Source organism: Zea mays, chromosome 2, assembly GCF_902167145.1.
Source record: "Zea mays cultivar B73 chromosome 2, Zm-B73-REFERENCE-NAM-5.0, whole genome shotgun sequence".
NCBI classification, from domain to species: Eukaryota; Viridiplantae; Streptophyta; class Magnoliopsida; order Poales; family Poaceae; genus Zea; species Zea mays.
The window spans coordinates 146,838,788-146,861,852 of NC_050097.1; the positions used below are offsets into that span (position 1 = coordinate 146,838,788).

General features: G+C 41.2%; 1 protein-coding gene across 1 annotated transcript; it reads right to left on the reverse strand.

The window, feature by feature from the left end:
• Positions 1–18,445: 18,445 nt before the first annotated feature.
• Positions 18,446–19,301, reverse strand: LOC103647071 (GDSL esterase/lipase At1g54790; the record flags this gene model as incomplete). Its single annotated transcript, XM_020549015.1, has 2 exons — positions 18,446–18,853; positions 19,025–19,301. Coding segments are annotated over 2 exons (546 nt in total), but the record flags the coding sequence as incomplete, so codon positions are not given.
• Positions 19,302–23,065: the final 3,764 nt, after the last annotated feature.

Genomic DNA, 23,065 nt, shown 5'->3' on the forward strand with positions numbered 1-23,065 from the left:
GATACCGAACTTGTCAAGTGGTCAGGTGCATCTACAGGGTTGTCCGAAGTCTGTTGGACAAGGACAACTGTAGGTGGGCCTAATGACTTGGGAGGTTCTGTCACATCTGGTATCGGAGCGAAGCCCATCTCTGCAGATATTATGAGGCATTTTCAAAAAGAATTTTCAAAGACTTATCTAAGAAAATTTCTTTCCTTCTTATCTAACTACCTTCTAAAGTACTTATTTTAAGACCAGATAGTAGAGTGCAATGTATAGAAGGTTGTGAATCAACTAAGGTTGATTCTATAATTATGCATGCATCATGGTAAAAACTATACTAATAAAGTTTTCCCCTTATGGAGATATGCTGTCGCGTACGAGGAAAACCGCGCGTAAGTCCACTGGACCGATTGACGTGCCTCGCCACCAGCTGGCCCAAGGCATGAGGAGAGCAGCAGCGGCAGCAATGACCCCATTGGAGATCTAGAAGCCTAGGTGGAGCAGCTTCGAACGGAGCTACGTCACAGAAACAGTGTGTGGGTTGAGGATGGTCAGCGTATAAATGAGTTAAGAACTGACATCCGACATCTGCAAGATGAGCTTGCCGAACGGGAGTTGGCACTCGATTGGGCTGTCAACTCACGTTCCATTGCTTGGGACCGAGAAGCCAAAGCTTGAGCCCGTGTGGAGGAGCTTAGCACAACCATTGACAACTTGCAGGTGTACTGCAATACATTACATGAGGAAGTTCATGAATTGTATTCGCAACTGCACCCCGACGTACCTGCCGACCCTGTCGGAATGGGAGCCGGACCTTCTAGAACAGCAGGTGAAGCACTTGGTGGGGAATTGGACCTTTTCAAGCCCCCTCCTTCTATGAACCTGGCCGACGAATGGTCCCCTACAATCGACAACGAAGCTACTAAGGATGATAAATACTAGCAGTAGTATAGTTTAGAAATAGTGTTAATGTAAAATAGGTAATGAAGTCATGTTGTACATTGAGTTTGTAACATTACCTCTTAAGTAATGTAAATGATGGTATGTATCAGCATGTTATATTTTTCCAAATAATTCTTTGCTTCAGATGCCATCTCGAACTCGTGCACATGACGGCGCGGGAACATCCCGTGGTCAAGAAGTTACACCCAATCCACCGCCAGTACCACCCACGTTGGCCGAGGCTATCGCTGCCTTGGTCACCGCGACCGCTGACAACACCCGCTTCCTACGTGAAATGGCGGGACATCAACTTCATCAACAAGGTGGGAGGGCTTATCCGCAGGGACCCCGCGAAACTTCGTACCTGGATTTCACGGAAACCCGTCCCCCACTTTTCATCAAAGCTGAAGATCCACTCGAAGCTGACGAATGGGCACGGGTCATTGAGCAGAAGTTTGGACTCATCTGATGCATGGAGACCCAGAAGCCATTATTTGTGGCTTAGCAGTTAAGAGGCCCTGCCATCACCTGGTGGGGAAATTACGTGTCCATTCAGCCTGTCGGACATCAGGTCACATGGGACGAATTTAAATTGGCTTTTCATGAGCACTACATTCCATAAGGAGTGCTCCATATGAAGCAAGAAGAATTCATGAAACTCAAGCAAGGAGGAGATACTGTTATGCAGTATCTCAACAAATTCAATCATTTGTCCCAGTACGCAATTGACCAGGTCAATACTGACCTAAAAAAGAGGAATTGTTTTATGAGAGGCCTCAATGACCGGCTACAACGAAAGATGGGCACCTGTCTTGATCTCTCCTACAGCAGGGCTGTCAGCACAGAGCTGGCAGTTGAAGCTAAGTATGCAGTCCCAGGCAAATCAAAGGGAATTGGAGGTGATAGGTCCAACCAGGGGCCTGAAAAGCGACAAAGGTTGGTAATCCGACCTTTCAATCAAACCCGTTCTTCACCTCGTCCACCCTCCTACCCCTTCAAACAGCCTGTATTCCTCCGCCCTGCCACTGCCCCCACTTCAACAACTCAGCCGAGTGCCCCTAGTGCTTGTTTCCCCGCCCTCCCGAGTTCTTCAACCGACTGCTTCAATTGTGGGAAGTCTGGACATTTCATCAAAGACTGCCCATATCCGAAGCAGAACAAGTCCAATAATCAGCAAAACCCGGGAAGTTCAAGCCAAGGCACGGGAAACACGGCAAATAACGCAGCGGGCAAGAATATAAAGAAGACTGGGCGAATCTACTATACACAAGTGGCCACAACACCGGAGGGAGAGCCAGTTATGATGGGTACGTTTCTGGTGGCCAATCACCCTGCAGTCATTCTCTTTGTTTCTGGTGCTTCGCACACATTCATAAGCAAGAAATTTGTGGAGAAATGTTGCATTCCTTGCATTGAATCAAGGGAAGAGTTTATTATTCATTCGCCTGGGGGACAAATATTCACTAAAGAAGTGGCATTCCATGTGCCCATAACTTTGGCTGAACGGGACTTTCCCACAAACATGATTGTTCTGAAAGTCCAAGATATAGATGTAATTCTGGGCATGAATTGGTTAGCCCAGCACAAAGCTATCCTCAACACTGATCTGAGAACCATCAGGTTGAGCTATGGCCAGGAAGAGGTTCTCTTGTCCATCCCTGTAGCTATTCCAGCCAAACCATTTGGCAGAGTTTATGAATCCATAATACCAGAAATCCAAGATATTCCGGTAGTATGTGAATTCCCGGATGTCTTTCTGGAAGATCTGCCTCGATTACCTCCAGAAAGAGATGTAGAATTTGTGATTGAATTGAAGCCTGGTACGGCTCCTGTTTCTAGAAGGTGGTATCGAATGCCTCCAAATGAGTTGGTAGAGCTTAAGACACAATTACAAGATCTACTAGAGAAGGGATTCATCCGACCTAGTTCGTCACCTTGTGGTTGTCCAGGCATCTTTGTCAAGAAGAATGACCAAACGCTTCGGATGTGCGTGGATTATAGACCCCTTAATGAGGTCACAATCAAGAATAAGTACCCTCTTCTCTGGATTGATATCTTATTTGATCAGCTTACCGGAGCCCGGATATTTTCCAAAATTGACCTCTGGTCGGGCTATCATCAGATCCGTATCCGACCCGAAGATATACCCAAGACCGCATTTACTACGCGGTACGGATTATTCGAATATCTGGTTATGTCTTTCGGATTAACAAATGCTCCTGCCCACTTCACCTATCTGATGAACTCGGTATTTATGCCCGAGTTAGATAAATTTGTAGTGGTCTTCATTGATGATATATTGATTTATTCCAAGAATGAATAGGAGCATGCTCGGCATCTGCGGATCGTATTAACACGCTTAAGGGAACATCAACATTATGCTAAATTCAGCAAGTGCGCGTTTTGGCCGGAGGAAATCCAATTTTTGGGACACGTGTTGTCTGCGAAGGGGATTGCGGTTGATCCCAGCAAGGTCAAGGATATTTTAGAGTGGAAAGCACCAACCACTGTACATCAAGTCCGAAGTTTCCTTGGACTGGCTGGTTATTACCGCCGATTTATTCTATATTTTTCCAAGCTTGTGAAGCCAATCACAAGTTCGTTAAATAACGATATGAAATTTAACTAGTCCTCGAGATGCAATGAAGCCTTCGAGCAGCTGAAGGTATTATTGACCACTGCTCCGGTATTAGCTCAACCATACATTGAAAAGCTTTTGATGTGTATTGTGACGCATCAGGCAATGGTTTAGGTTGTGTCTTGATGCAAGAAGGTTGAGTTATAGCATATGCCTCAAGACAGTTGTGCCGGCATGAGGAACATTATCCAACTCATGACCTAGAATTAGCTGCTGTGGTTCATGCCCTGAAAATATGGCGTCATTATCTACTGGGGAATATCTATCATATTTATAAAGATCATAAAAGCTTAAAGTACATTTTTACCCAGTCAGAACTAAATATGAGGCAGAGGAGATGGCTTGAGATGATTAAGGACTATGCATTGGAAATTCACTATCACCCAGGCATAGCTAATGTTATGGAAGATGCACTAAGTCGCAAGGCTGCCTGTCATTGTCTTACGATGAAGACTTCTGACATTACATTATGCCAAGAAATGGAGAAGTTAAACCTGGGAATGATTCAACATGGAACCTTAAATCACTTGAGGCTTGAGTCAGTTCTTCTGCAAAGGATAATTGATGCCCAAAGAAATGATGAGGGTATGAAACACATTCATGAGAAAATAAAGGCCGGCAAAGCAAACTGTTTCAGAAAAGATGATCAAGGCATTGTATGGTTTAACAACCGCATAGTTGTGCACCTGGTGGGGAAATTATGTGGCCATTCAGCCTGCCGGACATCAGGTCACATGGGACGAATTTAAATTGGCATTTCGTGAGCACTACATTCCAGAAGGAGTGCTCCATATGAAGCAAGAAGAATTCATGAAACTCAAGCAAGGAGGAGATACTGTTATGCAGTATCTCAACAAATTCAATCATTTGTCCTAGTACGCAATTGACCAGGTCAATACTGACCTGAAAAAGAGGAATTGTTTTATGAGAGGCCTCAATGACCGGCTACAACGAAAGATGGCCACCTGTCTTGATCTCTTCGACAGCAGGGCTGTCAGCACAGCGCTGGCAGTTGAAGCTAAGTATGCAGGCCCAAGCAAATCAAAAGGAATTGGAGGTGACAGGTCCAACTAGGGGCCTGAAAAGCGACAAAGGTTGGTAATCCGACCTTTCAATCAAACCCGTTCTTCACCTCGTCCACCCTCCTACCCCTTCAAACAGCCTGTATTCCTCCGCCCTACCACTGCCCCCACTTCAACAACTCAGCCGAGTGCCCCTGGTGCTCGTTTCCCCGCCCTCCTGAGTTCTTCAACCGGCTGCTTCAATTGTGGGAAGTTTGGACATTTCATCAAAGACTGCTCATATTCGAAGCAGAACAAGTCCAATAATCAGCAAAACCCGGGAAGTTCAAGCCAAGGCAAGGGAAACACGACAAATAACGCAGCAGGCAAGAATATAAAGAAGACTGGGCGAATCTACTATACACAAGTGGCCACAACACCGGAGGGTGAGCCGGTTATGATGGGTACGTTTCTCGTGGCCAATCACCCTGCAGTCATTCTCTTTGATTCTGGTGCTTCACGCACATTCATAAGCAAGAAATTTGTGGAGAAATATTGCATTCCTTGCATTGAATCAAGGGAAGGGTTTATTATTCATTCACCTGGGGGACAAATTTTCACTAAAGAAGTGGCATTCCATGTGCCCGTAACTTTGGCTGATCAGGACTTTCCCACAAACATGATTGTTCTGAAAGGCCAAGATATAGATGTAATTCTAGGCATGAATTGGCTAGCCCAGCACAAAACTATCCTCAACACTGATCTGAGAACCATCAGGTTGAGCTATGGCCAGGAAGAGGTTCTCTTGTCCATACCTGTAGCTATTCCAGCCAAACCATTTGGCAGAGTTTATGAAGCCGTCATACCAGAAATCCAAGATATTCCGGTAGTATGTGAATTCTCGGATGTCTTTCCGGAAGATCTGCCTCGATTACCTCCAGAAAGAGATGTAGAATTTGTGATTGAATTGAAGCCTGGTACGGCTCCTGTTTCTAGAAGGTGGTATCGAATGCCTGCAAATGAGTTGGTAGAACTTAAGACACAATTACAAGATCTACTTGAGAAGGGAATCATCCGACCTAATTCATCACCTTGGGTTGTCCAGCCATCTTTGTCAAGAAGAATGACCAAACGCTTCAGATGTGCGTGGATTATAGACCCCTTAATGAGGTCACAATCAAGAATAAGTACCCTCTTCCTCGGATTGATATCTTATTAGATCAGCTTACCGGAGCCTGGGTATTTTCCAAAATTGACCTCAGGTCGGGCTATCATCAGATCCGTATCCGACCCGAAGATATACCCAAGACCGCATTTACTATGCGGTACGGATTATTCGAATATCTAGTTATGTCTTTCTGATTAACAAATGCTCCTGCCCACTTCACCTATCTGATGAACTCGGTATTTATGCCCGAGTTAGATAAATTTGTGGTGGTCTTCATTGATGATATCTTGATTTATTCCAAGAATGAAGAGGAGCATGCTCGGCATCTGCGGATCGTATTAACGTGCTTAAGGGAACATCAACTTTATGCTAAATTCAGCAAGTGCGTGTTTTCGCTGGAGGAAATCCAATTTTTGGGACATGTGTTGTCTGCCAAGGGGATTGCGGTTGATCCCAGCAAGGTCAAGGATATTTTAGAGTGGAAACCACCAACCACTATACATCAAGTTCGAAGTTTCCTTGGACTGGCTGGTTATAACTGTCGATTTATTCTAGATTTTTCCAAGCTTGTGAAGCCAATCACAAGTTTGTTAAAGAATGATACGAAATTTAACTGGTCCTCAAGATGCAATGAAGCCTTCGAGCAGCTGAAGGTATTATTGACCACTGCTCCGGTATTAGCTCAACCGGACATTGAAAAGCCTTTTGATGTGTATTGTGACGCATCAGGTAATGGTTTAGGTTGTGTCTTGATGCAAGAAGGTCGAGTTATAGCATATGCCTCAAGACAGTTGCGCCGGCATGAGGAACATTATCCAACTCATGACCTAGAATTAGTTGCTGTGGTTCATGCCCTAAAAATATGGCGTCATTATCTGCTGGGGAATATCTGTCATATTTATAAAGATCATAAAAGCTTAAAGTACATTTTTACCCAGTCAGAACTAAATATGAAGCAGAGGAGATGGCTTGAGCTGATTAAGGACTATGAATTGGAAATTCACTATCACCCAGGCAAAGCCAATGTAGTGGAAGATGCACTAAGTCGCAAGGCTACATGTCATTGTCTTACAATGAAGACTTCTGACATTACATTATACCAAGAAATGGAGAAGTTAAACCTGGGAATGATTCAACATGGAACCTTAAATCACTTGAGGCTTGAGTCGGTTCTTCTGCAAAGGATAATTGAAGCCCAAAGAAATGATGAGGGTATGAAACACATTCATGAGAAAATAAAGGCCGGCAAAGCAAACTATTTCAGAAAATATGATCAAGGCATTGTATGGTTTAACAACCGCATAGTTGTGCCCAAGAATGATGAAGTCCGCCAACAAATTTTAGATTAAGCACATCTTAGTCATTATTCTATTCATCCCGGAAGCACTAAGATGTATCATGATCTAAAGCAACATTATTGGTGGACCAAAATGAAAATCAAAACTGCACGCTATGTGGCGAGATGCGACACTTGTAGACGTGTCAAAGTCATACATATGAAAATTGCTGGTCCATTGCAATCTTTACCACTCTCAACTTGGAAATGGGAAGACATAAGCATGGACTTCATTGTGGGATTACCCAGGACAGCAAAAGGATATGATTCTATTTGGGTTATAATTGATCGACTTACCAGGATAGCCCATTTTCTGCCGATCAAGACAGACCATCTAGTTGTTGTCTATGCCCAGTTATATATTGCTCGTATTCTTAGTCTGCATGGAGTTCCAAAGACCATAGTGTCGGATAGTGGGCCGCAATTTGTAGCCAAGTTTTGGGAAGCACTGCATAAATCCCTGGGTACTAAATTGCTTCACAGTTCGGCCTATCATCCTCAAACCAGTGGGCAGACTGAGAGAGTAAACCAAATACCTGAAGACATGTTACGAGCATGCGTTCTGGAATACCCACAGAAATGGGATGACTGTTTACCACTGGCAGAATTCTCATACAACAATAGTTATCAAGAAAGTATCAAGATGGCACCTTTTGAAGCCTTATATGGACGACAGTGTCGTACTCCATTAAATTGGTCTGAACCAGGAGAGAGATGGTTTTCAGGCCTGATATGGTTAAATACATGGAGGAAAAAGTTCAACGAATTATATATAACCTGAAAGAAGCACAAGCTCGACCAAAGAGTTATGCAGACAAACGACGTAAACCCTTGTACTTTCAAGTTGAAGGTTATGTCTACCTGAAAGTCTCCCCAATGAAGGGTGTATCACGTTTCGGGGTAAAAGGGAAGCTTGCACCCCGGTACATGGGTCCTTTTCCTAATCTTGAACAATGCGGACCAGTGGCATATCGACTCCAATTACCCAAAACATTGTCTGCAGTGCACAATGTGACTAAGCCCAGGAAGCTTGGGAGTGACTTGCCGAAGCAACGGAAGCCGTAGGCTATTGATTGCCCACATACTCCGGGATATATGGAGAGTAGCACGAAGCAACATGAAGACCTGCTTCGGCGGGTTCTGTCGTGCTTCGGCTTTAGCGATTTCCTTCTGCTTCTAGATCGTGACTTGGCACGTCCTTGTGGTGTGTCCCTTATCTTCGCCGCAGAATAGGCAAAATAGTTTCCTGGGCTGATTACCATATCTTCTTCCAAACTTTCTATCCCTCCGCCTTTTGGAGCTGGTGGCTTGAAAGAACTTTGTTGTGCCCCTGATGATTGAGAGTTGTGTTGTTGCCCTTGGGTATGATTCCCCCTATTGTCGCTTGAGTTAGGATTATGGATCGACCTGACATGCCTAGGGTGGAGTCTTCCGCCGAAGCCCTTGGTCATCTTGGAGTATTTGTAGGCTTCTTCCCTTCTTTGTCAAAAGTCATTGTCGACTCTAATGTACTCATCCATTTTTTGGAGAAGCTTCTCCAAGGTTTGCGGTGGCTTCCTTGCAAAATATTGTGTAGTTGGTTCTGGTCTGAGCCCCTTGATCATGGCTTCAATGACAATCTCAATGGGCACTTTAGAGGCCTGAGCACTCAGTCGCAAGAACCTTCAGACATACGCCTGTAGGTACTCCTCATGGTCCTGCGTGCACTAGAACAGAGCTTGGGCATTAACTGGCTTCGTCTGGAAACCCTGGAAGCTAGTGACTATCATGTCCTTTAGCTTCTGCCACGACGTAAGAAGAATACCATGTTTGAGCCACAATTCTGACTGCCATGACGGAAGTGTTGCCTCCATATGAGGATATGGTTGCTTTGTAGCTCATCAGAAACTATTTCGGTTCTGAGTGCCCATCATACATGGGGAGCTAAGGTGGCTTGTAAGATGGTGGCCACGGGGTAGCCTGCAACTCTGCTGCTAAAGGAGAAGTGTCATCAAAAGCAAAGTTACCATGATGAAAGTCATCATACCATTCATCATCATTGATTGGGCTTTCCTGATGAAGCTCGATGTGTTGGGGCCTTCGGTCTTGGTCATCCTGAGTAAGGTGACACATTTCTTCGGCAGCTTCATCGATCTTCTTCTGAAGGTCAGCTAGCTGAAGCATCTTTTCTCTCTTCCTTTGTACTTGCTGGTGAATAGCGTCCAAGTCCCTGATCTCCTGGTCCAACTCCTCCTCCTGAGGTGTTGGGCTAGTAGCCTTTTTCTTCTAGCTCCTAGCTTCTCGCAGGGAGAGTGTTTCCTGATTTGTGTCCAGTGGCTGCATGTTAGCCCCTGACACAGTTGTCTTTTTCGGCGGCATGACGAAGGTGGATGCTTGCCGAAGGTGGTCATTCGAGTTCACCGGAGATGGGCGCCAATGTTGAGCACTTGTTCTCAAATGTTATAGATCAAGAACAAGGCAACACAATTGTTAATTATTATGGACCTCTGTCTTCCAAAACATTATTTCCACATGGATATAATGCTCACAGACGAAGGTCAAGAAGGACATACCTTCATTATTTAATATGTTAACGGAAATGCAAAAGGATGAAGACAGTAACTGCATTTAATTAATTCATACATATTTGTATTTCATAAAACATGTATGAACATTGACAGTATTAATATTACATTGATACCTTCAGCTTGCTCGAAGGTGAAGACGCGAGAGAGCGAATACAATTCAGCGTGAACAGTACGGTGCTACTGTTCATCTATTTATAGGCACGAGACATAGTCCGAGTAAAAGTATATTTATGTCCCTGACGTTCATCTATAATCATAACTCAAATCATTAAGGACTGAATAGTCTTTGTCCCTTTTCGGTCATCATCATGCTTGGTCTTCGTCATCACATCAAGCCGAAGCTCTTTGGCTATAGCTTCGTTGTCCATTCATATTACCTTCAGGCTACATCTTCACCCTGTCATGGGAGAAAACCTTCATCTCAAGGCCGAAACCCCCTGTAATAATCCATATCATACTGAAAACATATGGTCAGTCACATTTTTTAGGACATTCGGAAGAAGAAGGCTCCCAACAAGACTAGCTAATTAATTACACCAGGAAATAGAACTATAGTTGCAGGAGCGCAGTTGACATAAGCAACCATTCGTCGATCCCTAAAATTATATTTCTTTGGGGTGTGTTGGAGACTTGTTCTCAAATGCTATGAATCAAGAACAAGGCAACATAAAATGTTAAATATCAAAAGCCCTTCGTCCTTCAAATCATTATTTCCTTTCGGATATAACGAATTTAGGACGAAGGTCATGAAGGACGTACCTTTATGATCATGATAAAAAATGGAGAACATTCAAACAAAATACAGAAAGCAATATAATTTCTATAAACATTATTATTAATCTATTTCTATTTCTATCACTTGCATAAACAAAGATAAATTACAAATGTACCTTCGGCTTGAAGGAAAGAAAATACAGGCGTGACGCGAAAGTGAATGCCAAGTCAGCGTGAACAGTACGGGAATACTGTTCACCTATTTATAGGCACGGGTCGCAGCCCATGCAAGATTACATTAATGCCCTTTTTATTTATCAATAATTCTATGGTAATTCTTCGAGGTCTAATCTGGCTTTTCATCTTTAAGTCGGTTTCCCTTTCCGCCGTTATGCCCAAGCTCTTCTGCGCATAGCTTCGTGATCGTCTTATCCTTCGTCGTGATTGTCGGCTCAGTTAAGCTTCGTCTTAACCATGTTTTTGTATACTCGCAACTTGACTTCGAGGGTACCTATTCACATATTTCTTTTGGAGAACATAGTCAATTACGTTTTTGAGGACCTTCGGAAGCCGAAGGCCCCCAACAGGGTGGTTATCTTAAATTGATCAACCCTGAAAATAAATATATTTCTAATAAGGGGATAGTTTGACAACTCTATTTTTCCAAAAAAATTTATTTTTTTCCATGAAAAAATGAACTAATTTACATTGGAAAATTGAAAATCCCTTGAAAAAATGGGGCTATCAAACTAGCCCTGAGAGTGGTTTTCTTAACAGAACTGTCCCTAAAAATATATTTCTAAGGATAGTCTGTAAGCTACAATGCTTTGGGGCATGGTTATAAATTATTTGCTAGTGAACTATTACCTATTTATAAATTAGGAGATCTATGTAAAAAAACCCATTTCTATAGTAGTGAAGTGAAACCATGTTAAAGGTTACAACGGTTGGGACATCTGACAATAAACAAGGTAAAATGGCACCACGCATGGAACTATTAACATATGCACAAATAAAACTTGCATGTGTCAGACCATATACTAATAAAATGTGACGTATGTATATATATAGTAGTGGGGATTTTGGAAACCCTTACATATGCAAATAGATCTTGACAAATATCCTATTTGAAAGACTGAGGGAGTAATTAAATGAAAGAGCGGGCAAGATAGATTCTACTACTTGAATGCATACTACAAGGGAGTAGAAGAGGGAGGGGACAAGATGGGAGGACACGTTATTGCGCAGTACTGCAGTCCCTAGCTACCTGCATTGCATTCATGGAGAACTTGAATGCATTCATTCTCTTGAATTTCTTCTTCAAACCTCTTTCCTTTTTACTGTGGACAGAACCGTTTCAATGTTTGTCTGCATAGTACGGCGATGGTGGTGAGAGAGAGAGAGAGTGGGGGCCGGGGAATGACACACTCATATATGCCCTGTAACACAACCCTTGTTGTGCCCTTGTAGACTGCTGATTAGGCACCACATCATAAGGTTATGATGAGAGGGAGAGGGAAGAACTAACTAACTATATATATACATCTTCCTTCTAAGTACTTCTTGTTCTTTTTTTCTCCAACGTATACCATACTTAGTACTAGATAGGCAGGAGAGAGATCGATCGCTAGACCGAGAATTAGTTTCAGTCTAATTTATCTGAGCGTGCATATGTTCAGTGTGTGTAGGGCAGCGCTATTCGCTACCCTAGTTAAAGCTTCACCGAGTCGTAAATCTGAAGTTGCAAACTTTTAGTAGACATTTAGATAAGTCATTTCCTTTTTTATTTAGATTAAAAATATTTGTTAAAACCGTTTAAATTTATATTAGACACCATAGCTACACGTTGAAGCTGATACTCAGAGCAGTGCCAAACACCCCCTAAATCTTATAATTATGACTAAATAAAAACTATAAAAATTTATAATTATGTTAAATATAATAGATGATATGTATAAATCTTTATTTTAAAGTTATCTACACCCAATGTAATTTTATATCACTAATGATATATAAATCTTAAGTTTAATTAATTTTAATATAGCTAATCATATTAATTAGTATTTTATTTTATCTATATACTTCTTAAATTTATTTTTATTTATGTGAATTTAGTAAATAATATATATTATTATCTATAATTTTCTTACATTTTATGTATTACGAATCCGATCCGAGTTCATCCCGAATGCAAGTTACTTCTTAGAGAGACTATAACATGCAACTATACATTCTTCAATGCATGGCTGCAGGTCCGGTATCTTGATCAAGGGGCCGGGTGAATACTGGAGTGGGTGGAATGCTCCTGCAAGATACTACATACTCGCTGTGCTCCTGCAGGATACCACACACTGTGTATGTCTGTGTCGTCCGACGACGTACGACGTCCAACGCCGGCCATGTACACAAGTACTACGTGAGCAACTGAGCATGCAGGCGAGCTAGTGACCCGTCATGCATTCACGCATGCATGGAACTTGGGTTCCCGGACGGCCGGCCTACTACGCACACACTAGCTAGCTAGGTGCGAAGCTTCATGTCTGTAGCTGCTGGGCGACCTGTCCTCTCCATTCCTCTCCTCTGCCTCTGACCTCTCGATCTTTCCCTATCAATGCGAATGCTGCTGCTGCATGCATCAAATAAAGAAGCAGAAGGATCGCTAGCAGCTAGCTAGCGTGGATACCGAGGCGGGACGAGACGACGCACGGCCATGGCTAGCTCTGCATGCATGACGATCCAGCTGAGTGGAGCTGCTGTAGTACGTACAGTACCATTCAAGTCAAGCAGAAGCTGCTTGCTTTCGTCCATGCGTCGAGATTCAAGAGCAATAAAGCTTCGGCAGCAGAAGCTTCTGCTTGCTGCCTATGGGCGTGGCTATAGTGGGTGTGGGCTGGCTGGCTCTCCTCTTGCTTTTAGCAATAATTCCATCTTTTTTTATGGGCGTACGTACCCCTATATCTATTTACCACTAAAACTTTTGCTCCAACGCAGTATTCGCATCCATGCATCTGTAGCTAATTCAAAACCTAATTTATATATGCACCTGTTTGTGTGGCAGTATATATTAATAGCGCTGCCGCCCTAGCGTTTGCTTTACGGTCAGCCTGCTGACATGTATCTATTGCACTGCTTCAATGCTTCTCTGATGGATCGATCGATCTATTCGCTTCTCTCTTCCTTCTGATATCTACAAACGAAGCTACATTTGATCATGGAACTGCAATTCAAACTTGATTTTAGTGCATGTTGCGCGCATTACTGGAACTACCATTCGTGCTAGCTCTAACTTGATCTGTCTTTCAAGAATTGTCAAATGGGGGATACACTTATAACATGTGCTATGCCATCACTAGTAGAGAAGAGCTCAAAACCTGCGATAGCATATAATTTTTACTGCTGTCAGTGCTATTTGCAGTGGCGGTTTCTTTAAAAACTGTCAATAGAAATCATATTTTCTACAGGCAGTTTGTTAAGAAAACCACCACTAGAAGACTGTTTTCTTAACCAATCGTCTGTAGAAATCGATTTTCAATGGCGATTTTCTTAAGAAACTGCCACTATAAATCATTTTTATTCTTAATTTTTTGAGTTTTTCAAATGACCTTGAATGATAAAACTACCAAAATAAAAGTTGAAGATCTCAAAAGTTATAAAACTTTGTAGTTGACAACTTTTTTATTTGAAATCATCTTAGCTCTCAAAAATTGCATCAGAATTTGTCAAATTCAAAATGCAAATTTTGCAAACGACCTCGGATAGAAAAAATTTCAAAATAAAAGTTGTATAACTTCAAAAGTTATTCAGTTTTGTAGTTGACAACTTTATTATTTGAGTTAATTTCCGGCCTCAAATAGTCAATTTACACTCAATTCGTTATAATATGTGGGCAACAAAACTATAGTTCAAACACAAGACACGTCAAAAATTACATCGCGCAAGGGTGAGGTTACGGGTTCGATTCCTAGGCACTGCGCAGCACACGAAAAATGACGTGACTTACGACTCGACGGAGACAGACGAGTGAGATCTCCTAAATAAATTTTTTTGCTATCTTCAAACCCATTTTTATGATTCCTGAAAAAGATTTTCACCGTCGGTTTAATTATCTTGATGGTCAGTGGAAATCGATTTCCACTGGCGGTTCTCAGTTACCCACCGAATAGAGAAATGACAATGTAAGATAAAAGCCTTGCATCAACACCTTCGAGGTTGGGCCAAGAACACAGTTGGATCACTTCGAAGGGAGAAATCTCGACTTACTCAAAAACTTGACGAGTTAGATAAAAAGGCAGAGACTTCTCAACTTTCGCCAAATGAGCTAGCACTAAAAATATATATTGACGAAAGACTTGCTACTATCTTAAGAGAAGAGGAAATCCGTCTCTTTCAGCAGGCGAAAGTTAAACATCTTCTTGAAGGGGACAATAACACTAAATACTTTCAGTCAGTTGCCAATAGCAAACATTAAAAACAAAGAATTTATAGCCTTGAGGACAATGGCGGGACCCGTATTGAAGAGGTTGACCTCAAAAGCCATATCACTAATTTCTATAAAGGCATGTTTGGGAAGCCGAAACAAAACTCAATATCACTAGAGGAATCAATTACTCACAATATCCCCCAAGTTTCAGATATCGAAAATGCGATTTTGACGGCGCCCTTCATTATTGATGAGGTCCGTGAGGCTATTTTTCACATGAAACATAATAAAGCTCCTAGACCAGATGGTTTTTCGACTGAGTTTTACCAGGCGTTTTGGGAAATAATAAAAGATGATTTACTAGCCTTGTTCATGGAATTTCACAATGGCACTCTCCCTGTCTATAGTCCTAATTTTTGGATTATTACTCTTTTACCTAAGAAATGTATTGCCTTAAAAATACAAGATTATCGATCCATTTGCTTGCTTAATGTTAGTTTTAAGATAATTACTAAAGTCCTGACGAACAAAATTGGAGTGGTTGCAGACAAGATTATTAACCCCTCGCAAACTGCTTTTATGCCTGGTCACAATATTCTTGAAGGCATAATTATGCTTCACGAGACTATTCATGAAATTCATAGGAAAAAAATGAATTGAGTGATTCTAAAGTTGGATTTTGAAAAAGCTTACGATAAGGTAAAATGGTCCTTCCTCCAACAAGCTATGCGAATGAAAGGTTTCTCGCAGAAATGGTGTGATTGGGTTCAGTCAATTGTCTCTGGAAGACATGTGGGGGTTAAAGTTAATGGTGAAATTGGCCCTTTCTTTTCTATTCACAAGGGTCTCCGTCAAGGTGATCTTCTTTCTCCGATTCTCTTTAATATAGTTGCGAACATGTTGGCAATTCTATTTTTAAGAGCAAAGGAAAATAACCAATTCACAGGTGTGGTTCCTCATCTAGTGGATGGTGGACTTTATATCCTCCAGTATGCGGATGATACCGTTGTTTTTCTAGATCATAGCTTGGATCAAGCGCGAAATGTGAAACTTCTCCTGACCACTTTTGAGCAGATGTCATGTTTGAAAATCAACTTTCACAAAAGTGAGCTTTTTTGCTATGGGTTAGCTAAGGATCATGAAATGGATTATTCTTGTCTTTTTAGTTGTGGGATTAGTTCTTTTCCTCTCAAATACCTTGGAATTCCTATGACCCATTGCGGGTTACAAAATAGTGAGTGGCAGTGTGTTATTGATAGATTCGAAAAACGATTAGCCATGTGGAAAGGTAAATTACTTTCTTCTGGCGGTCGTCTAGTGCTCATTAATTCAGTCTTAAGCAGCCTCCCTATTTTCATGATGTCCTTTTTTGAGGTGCCTATCGGGGTGTTAAAAAAACTAGATGCCATCTTCTATCGGTTCTATTGGAAAAATGGCCAATTTAAAAAGAAATATAGACTTGCAAAATGGAATATCATTTGTCAACCTAAGGAGGTTGGTGGTTTGGGGGTAGCTAATCTAGCCATTAATTACATTTGTTTACTCAACAAGTGGCTCTTTAAGTTATTGAATCAAGATGGTACATGGCAACAACTTCTAAAAAATAAATATTTAGGATCCAAATCACATACTCAAGTTGTGAGAAAACCAGGAGATTCTCATTTCTGGGCTAGTCTCATGAATATTAAGGAAGAATTCTTGAGGTGGGGGAGGTTTCGAGTAGGTGAAGGTCATGCGACTAGGTTCTGGGATGACAGATGGATCCTGGATAGACCGCTTAAGGTCATTTATCCAAACCTTTTTAATATCGTGCGAAAAAGAAATGTTTTAGTCAAAGATGTTATGAATGGAAATTTACCCAAACTTTCTTTTCGCAGAGCTATTGTAGGGGTGAAGCGGGTTGAGTGGCAAAATTTATTAACTTTACTCGCATCTATTCCTTTGGGTCATTCGAAGGACAAATTCTTATGGGGACCGCACTGAAATGGAGTTTTCTCGGTCCAGTCAATGTACTGTCTTTTAATGAATACTCCCACTTTAACCCATAACATGTTGCTTTGGAAACTAAAATTCTCTCTCAAAATTAAAATTTTCTTGTGGTTAGGGAGAGAAGTTACTCTCACTAAAGTCAATTTAGCTAAACGTGGGTGGACAGGGAGTATGAAATGTTGTTTTTGTAATCAGAACGAGACTATTCAACATTTTTTTATTGTTACCTTATCAGGAACATTTGGAGTATTATTTACTTTGCTTTAAATATAGAGAGACCCATTAATATTAGTCATATAATTGAGAATTGGGCTACTAACAAGGGAATAGCTCATCAGAAAAAACTCCTAATCGGAGTGACGGCAATGTTTTGGTCTATTTGGTTGTGCCGCAATGATGTGGCCTTTAATTTTAAACCAATACCATCAATTTTATAGGTTCTTTTCAGGAGGACGTATTGTCTCGGACTTTGGAGATAATTGCATAAACAAGAAGCTCACCAAGAGATTCTTGTGGTATGTCAATCCTTAGAGACGGTGGCAATGGAGATCCTTGCAAAACATGGTTGGAGGTCTAATGCCAGATTAAATGACACTTGATTCGAGGACAAGTACTTTTCAAGAATGATCTTTTTTTAATGATGCATGTTTTATTAATTTTCAAACTGTAATACCGTATGTAGGAAACTACAAAAGGCTGAAACATTTTTTGATTCCATTATATAAAAAAAGATTGTTTCTACTAGCTCTTATCATTAGCGGTTCTGAAAAAACGTCACTACAAATAGGTTGAGAATCGCCACTATAAAGATTCTATGTACCAGTGCATATTCTAACAATACTAATAAAGATTTGAACTCAGTTAAATTTTACATGAAATCAATTTAATTTGTTGCAAATTAGAGTTCAAACCGTGCAAATAGCTAGGATTATAGGAGCCAATTTAAAATTTTGGAATAATCTATAAGGTTCCTTCACGGGATAAGAGTAGTAGCATGAGTGCACACTTCTTGACATACACACCACATAAACATACGTCTTATAATGGTGATGTTTTAGGTTTGGGAGTGTTGTCTCCTGCCCCATTGGAGTTGCTCTACCTGCAGATCAAATTTGTGTATCGTAATGTCAGATGGTTCTTTCATTCGTGTTCTCTATTGATTTGTTCTTTCACAACAGCACTGTACACCACTTTTAGCGGTCACGCTTATTTTCGACGGCCAGAGTTCGGCCGCCGAAAATAAGTATTAATTTTGGGCGGCGCGTTGTGGCCGCCGAAAATAACCTTATTTTCGGCGGCTTTTGTCCTGGCAATGTAGTCTCGTAGTATTTCGAAAGGTTATTAGTCCTTTTTTCTGTTTATATCAACGCCCTCTATATTTATCCTCTACATATGTTATTTATTATAGTCTCCTTTAAAAGATTCTCTCCTCTATATCCTCTTTCCTCTCCAGCAACTTTCTCTATATCTTGTCCCCTATACGTAAACATCTATATTAGAGACATTTTATTTTAAATTTTTATATATATACTAGGTATGTGCCCGTGCGTTGCGACGAAACACAAATTGACGATCCTCCAACGGCTTAGGGCCCTGACGACGGACGGCGTTAGCGCAATGGTGATAGATCCGAATTCATCCACATAATCAGATTCTTAGAAAAGACCGTCAGAAAAAAAAGCTAAACCTTTTGGACAACTGAAACCAAGCCGTATATATGATTTTTTTACTCAAGCTATATATGGTTATTGGCAAGTAATAAGTATACATCGTATCTGCAACCGGTGCTGTAAAGTGGTTGAGTAAAGAGGGAAAATTGTATGCTAATCAGAATCTAGGTTTTATGACGAACGACATCTTATCCACGAACGGAGGATCAGAATACTTCACGGTCAGGATCTGCGACGCGATATAGAAATTTGTAGCTTCCGTGTAATGTATCCCATCCCAGTTGACGAATTCAGTAGTGTCGCTGCACCCTTTTGCGGTGACCATCTTACCATCCAGAGACACTGTGTGTCCACATGGTACGTTACCATCGTAGTTCAGGGGTGGGCCTCCGTATCCACAGCATGCCTGAGTGGCGTGCTCGAACCCTGTCGAAAAACAGAAGTGGATGTCAGAGTTGCTTCTTCAGTTATTGGTCACACGCAGAAATAATGCTATTCAAAGCAAATCATATAACATTCGCGAGTCAAGATACAAATCTTAAACGATCCGAGTGCATGATAATCATGCACACGAAATGGAAATCGTATGCTACATACCGTATCGAGAGTAGTTGGCGATCAGGCTGTATTTGATCGTGTGGATGTCCACGTAAGTGATGCTGGCTCCATCGAATTCTGCCCTCAGCTTCGTGCAAAGTGCGTGCAGCTGTAAGTTGAAAAGCTTTGCGGCACGGTTGTGCTTCGCCACACAGTGGAGCTCGTCCAGTTGGGATGGGTCTTTGCCGAACAGGGCGATGTTTTGAGGCAAGCAGCCGAGGGGGCCTGTGTTGTGAATCCAAAACTTCCTAGCACCTTGGTCATACAGTTTCTGAAATCAAGGAACAGAGACAATGGGTCAGGTGTGAAGCACCTCCTTACACCAAGACAGCATATAGAAGGAAGAGTATGGAAAGAATGAAATTTCTGAACTTGGAGACCTAAGTGAATTACATTTACATCAGAGTAGGATCCCTGTACACCAATTAGTCAGCTTTGGGGAAAGAGGCATAGGAAGCTCTGCAAGGATAGATAGAAGTGCTATATCTTTTACAAACCTTGAGACCATTCTCAAATTCCAGCAAAATAGTTGGAATGGAAACGATGACCTAGTCCTCTGTTCTTGAATAGAACTCACCAGCAAGGTCATTCTGCCCAATATCGAACGTGTAGAGTCCCTCTGAGAAGTAATCTTGCTGAGGAATGTATCGGCTGTGCATATCTCCTGCACGAGTAAAAAAACAAAGTTACTTCACCAGCATAGCTCTCTAGTCAAAATATAGGATTTAAAATGATGATTGCCCGCTCACTGGCTGTTACCGGCATTCTTTTTCTAGCTAATTCATCTTCAAAGTGTAATGCTTGAGCTTTTGCTTGTGCTTCTTGTTGCAAACTATTTCTGTAATCTTCAGCTTTTTTCTACAATTGATTTACTAGTCAACCACTATCTGAAAAGAAAGACAGGCTTTCAAACATAGTTCGAAGTACAAAAATAAACATTGTCATCGGTTGCTACAAGCTAAGCAACACCCCTATCCTTGAAAAACTGTAGCAATAGTGTCACTGGCTGTACAACTGGGCAAGGTCCATCTCGTATGCCTTCTTGATGACCACCTCTTAAGCTCGACGTCCATGGCTGCAGTGTCAGCTTGATTTTAGCTGGGATCTCAAACTTCTCCGGTCGTGCTTGCTTACCAGCCTGAAGAACAAGCAGTATCAGTAAGATCAAGTAATTATCATACAACCAGTGACATCATGTGGTACCTATTATGGCGGCAACATAATGTGAAAAATTGGAATGGAGAACAGAATGGTATTGTTCTATCTACCAGAAAATGCAACCATTACTGATGCATTAAGTTGAACGAACAAACCTTCACCAAACCAGAATAAAGTTGAGCAACCTGACATAGATCAAAAGGCATACTATAGAGCACTTGCAATAATAACACACACCATGTAAATGTAAATGACAGGTCCAAATATACAGCACTAACACACACATGAAATTGGCTACCAAGATCTACGACATTATATGAACTTAGGAACTAACAAAGTCATCTTCAAGTAATGTTTTGGACCATAACTACAAGGCATGACAGAAAGCAAAACACAACAACGTCCTTGTGCCATATAAAATTTTGGACCATAACTACAAGATCACACAATCACTGATTAAGTAACATGCTCGTACCAAAAATAGGAATTAAAGAAATGCCTCCAAACGTAGGATATTGACATTCACCTTATTAAGGGCATACGGTCTAAATTAACATATGAAAAAATAAAAGAATGTCACATCAAAAGTACCTCTACTTGGATGGCCTTGCTCCTCCAGCATATAGATTTCAAAGCATGTGTGATCTTGTCTCCTCTAGCTCTCAAATCAAATATGCGTACTTAAATGGCCTACGCACAGTAAAGAAATATATGAATCAGACTTCACAATCATTTGCCATTTAACCGAAACAAAAAAGGTAATAGCAGTTTTCTTAAAACAGATAGACAGGTGTTTGGGTTTGAAATATGCACAGTTTGCACAATCCCAAAAGTCAAATGCCAGCAATCTTTTATGCTTTACTATTCCCCTTTTGCAATTTCGTGGTTTCCAGTTTGGGTTTGAAATATGCACAATTTGGGTTTGAAATATGCACAGTTTGGGTTTGAAATATGCACAGTTTTCTTTACAATTTCGTGGTTTCCATCAGTGTCCTTCACTTGCACTGCTCACAATCAAATAAAACACAAGATCATCAGATCCACAATCTACTGAGCATCAGTGCAACAAACTGTTAGAAGAAGAGCCTTACTATTCCCCTTTTGCAAACGTTCCTTCAGTGGGACACCCATCTTTTGATAGTGTAAGTAAGATGATATTAAGTAAATTCAATAGGAGAGAACTTGTGTGTGATGCTTGTGAACTTGGCAAGCATACACGGTCAACATGTAGTGTTGTTGGTCTTAGATGTTTGTGAACTCTTCATATTAATACATTCTAATGTGGTGGCAGGACCAAATGCAGATTTATTGAAGAAGTTAATTAACAGTACTGCAACTGCAAGCCTACCACACCAATAAAGTTTACTTTGGAACTGAGACAACTGCAACTTGAAATAAAAAGACGAAATAATATCACATTTTCCAGACAGGTTTAAAAAGACGAAATAATATCACAACTGCAATTGAGCTTTTTTCCAGCCCTAGGTGTGGCTAATGGTAATTTTTCTTTAAAACCCAATTCTAGTATAATGAATAGTCTACAGGCAGGTTAGGAGCGGCGATCTGACCTGGGCTTCGTATTCCTCGGCGTACTGCTTTGCGCGGGTGAAGATGAGCTTGCGGCTCTCAATGGACTTCTTCTTCTCGACTAGAGCCTTCTCCTTCTTCTCGGTGGCGGACTCGGTTATGGAAATAACGATCATAGATGAAACAGCAAAGCTCGAGTTCAGTTCGTTGAAGCTCGGTAATGCATATCTATCACCAGACGACAGCAATGCTATGAGGTTGAATCTTGGAGAGGAAAATGAACTCTCAATGGAATCATTAGATTTCAAAGAAGACATCAATCAAAATTCAAGTTCTGGGCCTAGACCTGTTTTCTTTGTTGTGCGTGTGAATGTGCCTTTTTCTGGAGCTTTAAGAATAGATCTGCAGCAGAAATAAGAATGGCATAAAAAATAGATACATAATCATAACAAGACTGTACTGTCGCACACTTTCTGCATATGACTTATGCATGGTGAACTAACACTAAGGAAGTAGCATAGAAAACAGTTGGAGCAGAAAATAAAAATAAAAACTTGCACTACATTCATTTACCTATAGAAGCACTTTGAGGCAAAGATGATTATAGGGTACCAAGAATAACATAATGCACATACCTGTCTTTGGCTAGGGTGGTTCCGTGGGGGTGATCCACCAAGCGACAGGGACGGGAGGAGCCTCTTCACTATAATTTGTTGCATGTTTCTTTTTATTTAAAAAACAAAGTGAGAAGCTGAACCAAATCCTATTGTACCAAAGCTTATTAGAGGTACCAATCTATGAATTAGTATATCATTATTAATATATCATTATATCTAAAACAAAAGAAAAATATTATGAGATTGCTAATAATGACATAAGCGATTCAAAGTGCAGGGGTGATTCATAGACCTAAGCTTTCGAGTCTTTGAGTAGAGATCACCAGCTACGCGTTCATGATTTGCCACTACAACCATTTTACTTATCTGTAAGAATAATTGTGAAGCAATCAATGAGAGTTAGCTGGAAGACATTGCCAACATCTAGCTACGACATGAGCTGACCTAGTGCTAGTTTAGTTTGAGTTGCGACATCAATGAGGCACAAATCCATGCCACACTGTCAACCAAGGAAATTGAGGAGGAAGAAAAGCGCAGAAAGGAAGAGGGAGAAGAGGGGCATTGCACTCACATTGTTCCCCTTTTAGGACCTGTATACCAGCGATGCCTCCCCATCAGCACTAGTGCCGACGCTGACAGCTGTTGAGCTATGAATCACGCAGCCGTGTGCCACCGCTACTGCCCCTATGCACCTGATCTACATCAGCGTCGCCCAATCCGACTCGAAGATCCCGCCCTG